The sequence below is a fragment of the Phaseolus vulgaris genome, chromosome 1 (genome assembly GCF_000499845.2).
Source record: "Phaseolus vulgaris cultivar G19833 chromosome 1, P. vulgaris v2.0, whole genome shotgun sequence".
In the NCBI taxonomy this organism is placed as follows: Eukaryota; Viridiplantae; Streptophyta; class Magnoliopsida; order Fabales; family Fabaceae; genus Phaseolus; species Phaseolus vulgaris.
Genome location: NC_023759.2, coordinates 46,763,925 through 46,774,964, shown reverse-complemented (window position 1 = coordinate 46,774,964; position 11,040 = coordinate 46,763,925). Strand labels below are relative to the sequence as shown.

Genomic DNA, 11,040 nt, shown 5'->3' with positions numbered 1-11,040 from the left:
GTGGTAATTATATTTTTTTTGTGTAAACAAACGTTAACGTTTTCATTCAGGGCAATTTCCCCTGCACCATATCAATTCTAACAATGATAGGATAATTTTGGAAATTTGAGAAAATGATAGGGTGCAAGTTAGAATTGATATGGTTGAGAAAGAAATTGCCTTCATTCAGTCTGTTTGCTGTTCATTTCTCTTGGGCTGATCTAAACACAAAATTCATTCCAAATTAAAAAAATTAATCAATGTAACCAAGTTTGGGCTGACACAAAACTGTTAGATAGCCCAAACCAACATCGGTTTTCATCATACCATTTTCTTAGTAGTGTTAATTTTCCGACAAAAAAATGGAGCATTCTAGGAAAATGTGCTTCCTTCTAGTGTGCTTCTCTTAATTTAGACACACATTACACGTGGCAACAGATAAACATTATCACGTCAAAACCAGAACACGTGTCGCAGGATTTCCAGAACGTCCCTCACATTCTTTTTTTCTCTTTTTTCGCTGTAGCTATGGTGCAATCCAATCCCATTAAATCTTAAGTTGATGTCAAGGTGTCCCAAACAGTTTTAAGTCCAAAAACAAAGACAAGGCATAGAAACAAAGCAACAACGTTGCGATGCAGTCAAGATTGGTAGAAGCAACAAGAAGAGCTTCTTCTGCGTTATCATCAACCACTCGTTTTACTCTAAAACGTGGATTTTGCTCCGGCACTCGAAGTCGAACTGCAGACCCTGAAATTCATTCCGGGGAACAAGAAGCTGGGCCAAGAGTTCACAGGGGACAACCCCAAGTAAGTGATAACATTCATTCTCTCTGTCTCGAAGGGTTTCAAATTTTCACGTACTTTTGGTATGCGTATTGCAGGGTATAAGTACAAATGATAATGCTAAGAATGCCGAGATTGCTGAAACAGAACGCAGAGCAAGCAAAGCACACGAGATGTTGAAGTCTCCAAAATCTCCATGTGAACCTTTCCCGAAACTGAAGAGCGAGGGGGTGAACCAGCGATTGGACCCAAACATTCAGCAGAAACGGGAGCATAGTTGGAAAGGTTTTGAAGATTTGAGCTGTGCTGGCCTTGATGGAAGTCCGTGGCCGGAGGATGAAAACAAAGGAAAAGAGGACGATAAAGATTACTATAAGCACCATAAAGCATCTCCCTTATCGGAGATAGAGTTCGTGGATTCACGGAAGCCGATATCTCGAGCCTCTCATAAGACTGCAGATTCTGGACGAGGCGTCGATGTCATTGGGTGGCTACCGGAGCAGATGGAGACAGCGGAGGAGACGCTGCTGAGGGCCGCGGAGATGTGGCGGCAACGGGCCATGTGCGGTGACCCTGATGCACCTCATTCGAGGGTTCTGAGGGCTCTTCGTGGGGAGGAATTCTGAGAATCATAGCAAATCAAATGTGTACTTATTTTAATCATACTGAAATAAGAGAAGTTGAGTGTGCACATAATACTCTCTTGACAAAAATTCACCATTTGTAAAATAACAACCCTCTTTTAAAGAAACAATCATATTACAAATGTTTTTAATAATAAAATATTTAATTGAAATATAAATTGTTAAAAAAATTGATGAGTATATTGAATAGAAATTATATGTACACTCCGTTATATCATTAAAACAAAAATGATACTTTCACAATCTATAGAAATGATATGGACGTTCCGTTATATTATTAAAACAAAAATGATATTATAAATTGTTTTATGTCAGATAAATTAAGAATTTTGAAATAAAAATATAATAAAAAATAAATTTGTAATTAAATATATTTTAAAATATTAAAATAACAATATTTAGAGATATATTAAGAAAATTAATAGTATCTTGCGCCTGTATTTTTGTCTTTTATTTAATTTTTATAATTGTTTTTTATTTAATTTTTATAATGATAGAAATTTAATATAGAGAAATAATTTGAATGAGGAGTTGAAATAAAAATAAATAAAAAATGGAATTTAGAGTAATTGAAAATGAAATTATTTTATTTACTTTTAGATGAATTAAAATTGAAAGGAGAAAATAAAAATAGAGTGCAGTGTCTGATCTCATTTAAAATGAAAAATACTTTATTATATTAATAAAATTAAATTTAAAATGACAAATACTTTATTATATTAATAAAATTAAATTTAAAATGACAAATACTTTATTATATTAATAAAATTAAATAAGGGTGGAACTCTGTTGTCCACTAGCGTACTAAATCAGGTCCTGGTTTCTTCACATATGAGGCGTACTAAATCAGGTCCTAGTTTCTTCTCATATGAGGAAGTCTTTTATAGCAACAATAATCTGCATATTTACTTGAAAGTTTTTAAAAATTTAAAATAATAAACATGGAAATAGATGCCCAATTGTCTCTCATTATCCTTCAGTTCTAGTGAAAAATAATATAGTTTAAATGTCTTCTCTATAGTGATGGTATAACTGAGAGTTAGATCCTTGGAATCCAAATAAACTTTCAAATTTATGTAACTTCTCCTTAGTCGGTCGTTCACTTTTTTCCTCACCTCTACTCGCTTTATTTCTCGGTCTTCTCGTAATCTATACTCCTCGGCTTTCGGCCTTCTCGTAAATATCGAATAAAGGTATCTGTAGACGACACTTCGACGCTCAAGTCAGTAAAGGTATTCAACACTCGATTGTCAGAGTACTGTATCTGATGATGATATGTGTGCTATTTATATTACCTTAGTGAACTTTTTTTATTAGGTCAGATTAGGGAGTTGGATTGCGTTTATGGCTACTTTACCTAGTCCTTAATCGTGAATTAACTTCATTGATTCTATTTAAGTGTAACTGAAATTGAAATGTCGGTTGACCCATTAAAGCAGACCGTGATGTCGGTCGGTCCAGTGATGGAGGCTGAGACATGTAATCAGTCGTTCAACTCTCGCCAATACACTTAGCTTCACTAACTCTGCTTGAGCGTACCTGGATTTGAGATGTCGGTCGACCCATTGAAGCGGACCATGATATCGGTCAGCCCAATGATAGAAACTGAGACATGTAATCAGTCGTCCGACCGTCACCGGTACAGTAATATTAATAATAAATGTAAAAAATAATTAGTAGTAATAATAGGATAAAAATAGTGTGTTAAGCTTCCCACCTACACATTTAACTGTCCACAGTATATTTAACCTTTTGTTTTATTTGAAAATATCTAAATAAACATTTTATTTGTCATCCAAGAAATATATTATGTAGGTAAGAAAATTATTAAAACAAACAATTTTTAAAAACAATTACACACACGGTTCTTGTATAATTGTCATAGAAAGAGTTATAAAAATTGTGTAATATGAGTTCTTTAAAGAAGTTTTTATAACAGTTTTTTTATTATTTTTATAATTGGTATAGAAAATAAAACTTTCTAACAAAAGTTAAAGAGTAAAATTTGGTCATAAATGTAGAACATTTACAAAATATTAGGAGTACTAAGAGTTTAATTAGATAGCAAGTTCAAGCACATATATTCGTCTTTAATCTTAATTGACCAAATCATATGTGATCAAATTTTAGTTTTAATTTTTAAAAATATTTATGAAAATACTCGTTCAAACGTACTCTACCTAGAAAATATATTTATATTTGGAGAATTCTGACTTAATCTAAATGTCGGTATTATTTAGCTAAATTTATTATACTACAACTTTAATTCTGATAGTTTATTTTGTATGGAATAAAGTACATATAGACAAGAATAAGGAACCAGTTATTGACTCATAATAGCAGTATATAAGACTTTTTAATTAACTTTTGTATTGTAGTGATGTTTTGCTATTAATTAACATGACCATGTAAACACCATAGTCTCCGTCAATGTCAACTCAATTAATCACCGCAACTGCTGGAAGTAAGTGTAATAAATATAACAGAAAACACAACACTTTTACGGGAATAGCTTTCATAAAGTGTTGTTACAAGAAGAACAAGAACTTTAAAAAAAAAAAAATTAAAAAAGGAGAATGATGGAGAAACTCAAGTTGAAATGATAATTAATAATATTTTTATAACTGATATAGAAAGAGAAAAAATTATAAAATTGGTGTAAAAATAAATATAATGTGGTAAATGGTGTTTTTGCAGTGATTTTCAGTCCTAACAAATATTACTAGTGTAAGAATATTTTTGGAGGAAGGCATTTATTGGAAACTGGTTAATCTGGTTTGCAGATATGATGTAATTAATAAAAGCAAAGTAACTCGGTGGAAATTAATTGATACCTCCACATGCATGCCGACCACATTTATACACTTATACCTACACTATGCGCAAAACATTAATTCATTTACAGGTGCCTTCCCACTTTTCTTTTCAAGCTTTATTTAATTAAAAATTATCCACAACCGATAAGTTTTTTCTTAAATATTAGAATATATTTATTTTAAAATATTACTTAATGATTTTTTTCCAAAAAAAAACTTATAAAAAATGACAAGGACTTATGGGCGAAAATATGAAAATGTCGTCTCCTCAACCACCAGCTGAAAGACGGAGGAACATATGAAGGAAGATAACCTTCAAAAAGTCAACTTTAAGCTACCCCACCTCGTTATCCACGTAGAATACCTTTAAGGTTTTCATTAAGGATTATACATTCTTATCATCAATAAAAACAAATAAAGGAAAAGATAAATGGGTATATTAGTGAAAAATGTGTAAGTTGTACTAAAACTTTTAGGTATAATATCATACTTATATTAAAAATTATGCATAAATCGATATAAAAGTTTGTAGGGGCTTCTTTAATTAAATGACTTTCTTCCTTTCCAAAAGAATGAAAGAGAGAAAAAAAAAAAAAAAGAGGATGCATCCTCAAATTATAACTTCTTTAGATAGACAAGTGCAAGTAGGTATACTTGATTTAACATTCACTACACAAACAACCACTCTTTTCTCATACTTATTATTTATAATTTCTCCTCCTTTCATGCAATGAATTAAAACATTGATACGCACAATCTTTTTAGAACACGAAAACAAATTCTGATGAATCTTCGGTTTGGAACCATCACAAGTATGCATTAACTTCAAGTGTATAGCTAGGAACTAATAATAATAACACTTTTATCATCATTATTATTAAATGTTACGTGACGTAAACATTATACTAGATAGCTGTTCTCACCAAACTACTGATATTAGCTTAATGAACGCATGGATTTAAGTCTGTGCATTTAGTGTTTTTTTCCGAACAAAAATAAGATAAAAAATAAGATTTTAAAAACTGTTGAATAATTGAAAATGTTGGTTTATTTATCCATTACATCATTTATCTCTTATTCAATTACAGTATATTATTTATCCTTTTTCTTCCTTCCTTTTATCCTAGAATGCTACTATATTTTTTTTCACATTCTACTTAAGAACTAATAATATTATTATTTTATTTCAATTTTTTTATATTAATTTTTGTTAGTTAAATATAATATTTTATTATTAAAAGGAATTATAAGGTGAAAGTAAGAGAAAAGTGGATACGAAAGAATTATTATTGTTTATTCTATTTGTGTAGCGAGTATATAAAGAGCATCAACATGTGGCAAGCTTCATTGCTTTCCCTTCTTAGCTCTTTCTCTTCTGTTTTTGTTTGGTTTGGTCTACATATTCTGTGTTTGAGTTAGAGAAAGAGGATAAAGCAATGGAAGGTATCTCTGTGGGGTTGAAGAAGTACTGGAGGAGAAGCATAGGGGGATACCAAAGACTGCATGGGTGGGAAGAACGTGAGAGAGAAACGGTTCAGCTTGGAGATAACAGAAGAAGAAGATGGCGCATAAAGATCAATCGTAAGATGAAAATCCGCAAAATCTCTTCCCCGAAGAAGTTGGTGCTGTGGGTCAGAGACGCCTACATGAGGATGATGCTGGGTCTGGCTAGCTCCATGGGTGCCTCTGCCGTCGGCTACGGCGCCGGCGACTCTACCTCCACCACCGGCGGCTTCGGGAGGGGCCCACCGCCGAAGGAGTACGACCAGAAGATGATCGTTCATATGTACAAGTCCTTGATTATGGCACAGGGACAGCTGCTGCCACGAGATCCAACACCCAACGGTATCACCACAATGGTTACCACGTTCTCATGATTTCTTTTTAATTACAAAAACACGCTTTATCTTTATTTCATTTTTAAGGATTTGTATGGAAATAGTATAATTGAAAAAAAAAACTACTTTTACAGTTTTTTTTATACAATATGATAAAGAGAAAAAAAAATGAAAAAAAAAACTATATTTTTAAGTATCAAAATAAATAAATAAAAACATTCTCTTAAAAGCTAAGCTGGCCTTAACTTGTCCTTGACGCAAACGCGGATCTATTGGGAATGTTTGGCATAGACCCAATAAACAGTAATGGGATCGGGTTAGTCCTTCTCAAGGGTCTATTTATAGGCTATTTAAGTGTTTTTTTCAACGAGTCCTTGCGCTAGAAACACTGGAACTTTATCTCTATTCTATCTTAATGATATCATGGCGTGGATAATCCAACTTGTGTTAGGGTTAAACAGATATAGGTTGAAACCCTGTCTTATTAAAAAAAATTTATCATAACAAATTTTTTTTTCTACTAATGGTAATGGTTAGAAAATCTCTTCTTAATTTAGTGAGAGATAATGATCAAATGATCAATGATATTGGTAATTGATTAATTGAATACTTAATGATGAACATTTCAAAGTTTTGGAATTGTATCTCTCTTGAAAATTTTGAACTTCAACGTATAAAGTTGAAGATGGTGTTTTCAAGGTATCTTGAAAATGTGAGAAATATTAATTATCCATTATCTCTTTATGAATAAGTTTTTCTCTCGTCCTCTATATAAAGGAACCTGTGAAGGAGAGAAAGACAAGCAAGGGAAAAAAGCAACATAAAGAGAAATAAGAGAACAAATATCAACCATAGATTATAAATTAGAAAGACATTGTATTTCATCCTTTTTCGGTGAGATTAAGTGTTATCCTGAGAGAGTGAGAGAAACCAATATTGTAATCATACTCTCATAGTAAAGACATTTTTTGGACTAGGTCATGTGAATTTTACTTTTCAAGTTGAGGATTTTTGCGTTAAAATTTTCAGTATCATTTTCTTTTTTGTTTTTTTCGCGTAGATTTCACCATCTTTGTTAATATTTGCACATTTTATTATCACCATTTTTGTATAATAAAATGTTTGGTATTCTTAAAGTGTAACGTTATTTTATCATTTTTTTATTAAACAGTGTTATTTTGTTATTATTATATACAATGGTTAAATATGTAAAAAATTTAAAAATATATAATGAAAAATGCTTTAAAAAATAAGGTAGAAATGTGTAAACAGTAAAGTTTAATGTCAAAATATGTGTAAAATATGCTGATTGACAAAAATGGTTTGAAATAATAAGATTTGGGTGGTAAAATCTATAAATAAACGAGTCAGTTAAGAAATAAAATATTGTCTAGTTAGATATGTAATAAATAAATAAATAAAATAGAAGATTAAGAAAAATCAAATATGAATTTAATTAAAAGAATAAAATATATGTTATTATTGACATGCATAATTATATTGTGCTTTCGTAATAAATATTAAGTCATGATACGTAATTTTTTATTTATTTACTTAAAAAATTACGATATAATTTAGTGAAAATAATCTCAGGAAATACTAAGTATTTTTCATGTTTTAGCATGGTTGAGAAATTTCCAAATCAGATACCTAATCCAATTATTTCGATTATTAACTTAACAATTCAGCTCAACCCTACAGTGTTAAGTGAAGTTCCTATTTTCTAATTTTCTCATCTTGATTTGTTTACTTTTCCTCTTCAATGACAAAATAGTTAAAAAAATATTTTTTCGTGAAATGTTAAAATAAATCAGTGAGTTGATATGTTGTTGTTATAAATCAAAATAAATAAAAATTCCGATTATACACAATATGAAAATACATTTTTATCCTTTTTTTGTCATCTCCATAAATTAATTTTTGGATTATGTAATCCGAAATACATTTGAAAAAAGACTTCCGAATTACATAATCCAGAAACAATAAGACTTCCAGATTATGTAATCTGGAAAGTAATCATACATCTGAAGAACGGCTTTTGGATTACATAATCCGGAAGCTAATTATAAATTTGAAAAATGACTTCCAGATTATATAATTCATAATTTTTATAGAAGGGCATTTTTGGAAATTTAGAAATTTATGAAGGTGAGAGAAGAAGGTATGGAGGTGCAGGAAGAAATAGTCTTGGTATAATAGGCCAATGAGCCCATTTATAAGGGAAAGTTCAATTCAAGGAGGGGTTTTGCATTATGCACCTAATGAATTTAAACCTGCAAACCCCTATACAATTTTAAATGAATAATTTGTCCTTTAGAACATTGGTCGTGCCTCACAGCGGTTCGAGATGGTGGTGTTGATTTAGTTGAAAGGAAATTGTTCACTGCAAAAATCATCCTCTACAACTCCATTTCAAACAATTATACTATTATTATTATCATCAAGTCAATATTAATCTTAATATAAACATTATCACACTCTCATCCTAAAATTACTAATGAAAGAAGAGAAAAAACTAAAAGAAAAAGAGACTCAAACTAAAAAAAAAAATTGTTTAATCAATTTATTATTTTTCTTTTACTTATTATTTTTATTTTTTAATTTCAACTCATACAAAATAATTTATATATGTAAAATTATTTCTACATTTATATTAAATTTTTATCATCATAAAATTGAGTAAAATGTGGGCTAGTATATCATAATGGTAATAGTTTAAATAATTGAAAAAATTGGTTGTTGAGCTTAATTTTTTTTTTTAGTTTTAATTTTTGGATTTTGGCATAATCCAGTTCAGCGAGGAAAAGACGGGGGTTTGAAAATGGTATACGCGGGGAGTGGGGAGAGTATAAGAAGAGGAGAAGTGTTAATTGTAATTCCTGATTTAATCCAGTTTTTAGCCATTAAACAATGCCACAGTGGTAATGGTCATAAAATTGGGAATAGTGTTGTTTGTTGAAGGGTGGAGTTGTGTTTGAGTGGTGGAAAGTGGAAAGTAGAAACTGCAATCGCCAAACACTCCCTCTCCCTCCCTTATCGCCTCCTTTCCCTTCCACACCAAACGCACATTACCATTACCACTCACACATGACCTCAACAACAACAACAACAGAAGCAGAGGAAGATTAGAAAGCGCCACGGTGCGCACCTTAGCACCGCTCCGCATGGATTATTCTTCTCCCCCAATTCGCTTCCCCCCCACGCCATCCGCAACCTGAACCCTAGCGGAGGAGGGGGCAAAAACCAAAAAACAGAAATAAAATGTTTCGGATTACGAGATTCTCGGGTTTTTTCTCCGCCGCAATGTTTGTCATTGTTCTTATCGTTCTCTCCCCCTCCTTCCAATCCGAAGCAATTCGATCCTCCCACCGATTTTCCTTCCGGAAAGCCCCTCCCTTCCGTAATGCCCACGAATGCGCCTGGGTTCCCGACGAAACAAAAGGGTGCGACCCTTCTTTAGTCCACGTCGCAATAACTCTCGACGTCGAATATCTCCGCGGTTCAATCGCCGCCGTGCACTCCATCCTCCGCCATTCCCTCTGTCCGGAGAACGTCTTCTTCCATTTCCTCGTCTCCGACACGAATCTTCAAACCCTAGTGGAGTCCACCTTCCCGCACTTGAAATTCAACGTCTATTACTTCGATCCTAACACCGTCTCCCACTTGATCTCCTCCTCCGTGCGCCAGGCGCTGGAGCAGCCTCTCAATTACGCCAGGAACTACCTCGCCGAACTTCTCGAGAGTTGCGTGGAGCGAGTTATCTACCTGGACTCCGATCTTGTGGTGGTGGACGACGTGGCCAAGCTCTGGAGCGCGAGTCTGGGCTCACGCGCCATCGGCGCGCCGGAGTACTGCCACGCGAACTTCACGAAGTACTTCACGGCGGCGTTCTGGTCGGAGCCGAGTTTATCGGGGACGTTCGCGCAGCGGAGGGCGTGTTACTTCAACACGGGGGTGATGGTCATGGATCTGGTGAAGTGGAGGAAGGAGGGGTACACGAGAAGAATCGAGAGGTGGATGGAGATTCAGAAGAGTGATCGGATCTACGAGCTGGGTTCGCTGCCGCCGTTTTTGCTGGTGTTCGCGGGACACGTGGCGCCCATTGAGCACCGATGGAACCAGCACGGTTTGGGCGGGGATAACGTGAAGGGTAGTTGCCGTGGGTTGCACCCTGGTCCGGTTAGTTTGTTGCATTGGTCCGGTAGTGGAAAACCCTGGCTCCGTTTACACTCCAAACGTCCTTGCCCTCTCGATTCTCTGTGGGCTCCCTTTGACTTGTACGCACACTCTCCCTCTTAACTAAATTGTTGCTGCCTGGTACATACGTATTACACTCAATTTCTTTCTCCTCTGTCATCATTTGTCCCTAGTTAGATGTTATTATTTCTGTATTTCTTCTGTATATGCTTTTTCTGTCATTTGTATTCTATTATTTTTCCGTCATTCCTCACTTGAAAATAAAAATAAATGAAAGAAAGAAAAACTAGATCTCCCGATTTCTTCTTGTACATAAAGTGGTGTACTGTTAATTTCTTAGTAATTGGTGACATTTAGGTCCCAAGTGTGAACTGAAAATTGTTGTGAGGATTATTTATACTTAAATCTATACCAATGGAGTTTAGTAGATAGACCTGGTATCCAATAACAATTTTATTCCGTATTACATTGCATTTAGTATTTGACAGTCAGAATTTGAAAAAGATGTTCTCGCAAAGAAAATACAGTTGAGAACTAAAAACAAGAAAAACTTGAATCCATTAATACTTATGATATACGAGCTTGAAGTAGTCTTAACAGACTAAACATCGTATCATAGTATATTGAAGATCTTCTTCTAGTTACTTTTGTAATTTTTTATTTAACTTTAATATAAGTATAACCTTTTTATGAAAAATAATTTTTTATTCTTATCATTTAACATCTTATGATCTTTTCATATGATATATCATCATGTTCTACGACTCTTACATTGATACGT

General features: G+C 33.3%; 3 protein-coding genes across 3 annotated transcripts; all 3 read left to right on the top strand.

Moving 5' to 3' along the window:
- Positions 1–519: 519 nt before the first annotated feature.
- Positions 520–1,460, top strand: LOC137816235 (uncharacterized). The gene is made up of 2 exons (XM_068619310.1): positions 520–788; positions 863–1,460. The coding sequence occupies exons 1-2, from the start codon at positions 615–617 to the stop codon at positions 1,388–1,390; spliced, it is 702 nt and encodes a 233-aa protein (XP_068475411.1). The 5' UTR covers positions 520–614; the 3' UTR covers positions 1,391–1,460.
- Positions 1,461–5,660: 4,200 nt separating this feature from the next.
- On the top strand, positions 5,661–6,101 carry LOC137816093 (uncharacterized). Its single transcript, XM_068619188.1, has one exon. The coding sequence runs from the start codon at positions 5,661–5,663 to the stop codon at positions 6,099–6,101; it is 441 nt and encodes a 146-aa protein (XP_068475289.1).
- A 2,740-nt stretch (positions 6,102–8,841) lies between these two features.
- LOC137814777 (probable galacturonosyltransferase-like 7) lies at positions 8,842–10,690 on the top strand. Its single transcript, XM_068617678.1, has one exon. It carries the CDS (start codon positions 9,324–9,326, stop codon positions 10,359–10,361), a length of 1,038 nt encoding a protein of 345 aa, XP_068473779.1. The 5' UTR covers positions 8,842–9,323; the 3' UTR covers positions 10,362–10,690.
- The last annotated feature ends 350 nt before the right edge of the window (positions 10,691–11,040 follow it).

What these genes read in the sequence shown, in the direction of transcription:
- LOC137816093 (XM_068619188.1), top strand. Translation starts at nt 5,661, where the DNA reads ATGGAAGGTATCTCTGTGGGGTTGAAGAAGTACTGGAGGAGAAGCATA.
- LOC137816235 (XM_068619310.1), top strand. Translation starts at nt 615, where the DNA reads ATGCAGTCAAGATTGGTAGAAGCAACAAGAAGAGCTTCTTCTGCGTTA. An exon ending in TTCACAGGGGACAACCCCAA is followed by an intron (nt 789 to 862) that starts GTAAGTGATAAC and finishes TGCGTATTGCAG; the next exon opens with GGTATAAGTACAAATGATAA.
- LOC137814777 (XM_068617678.1), top strand. Translation starts at nt 9,324, where the DNA reads ATGTTTCGGATTACGAGATTCTCGGGTTTTTTCTCCGCCGCAATGTTT.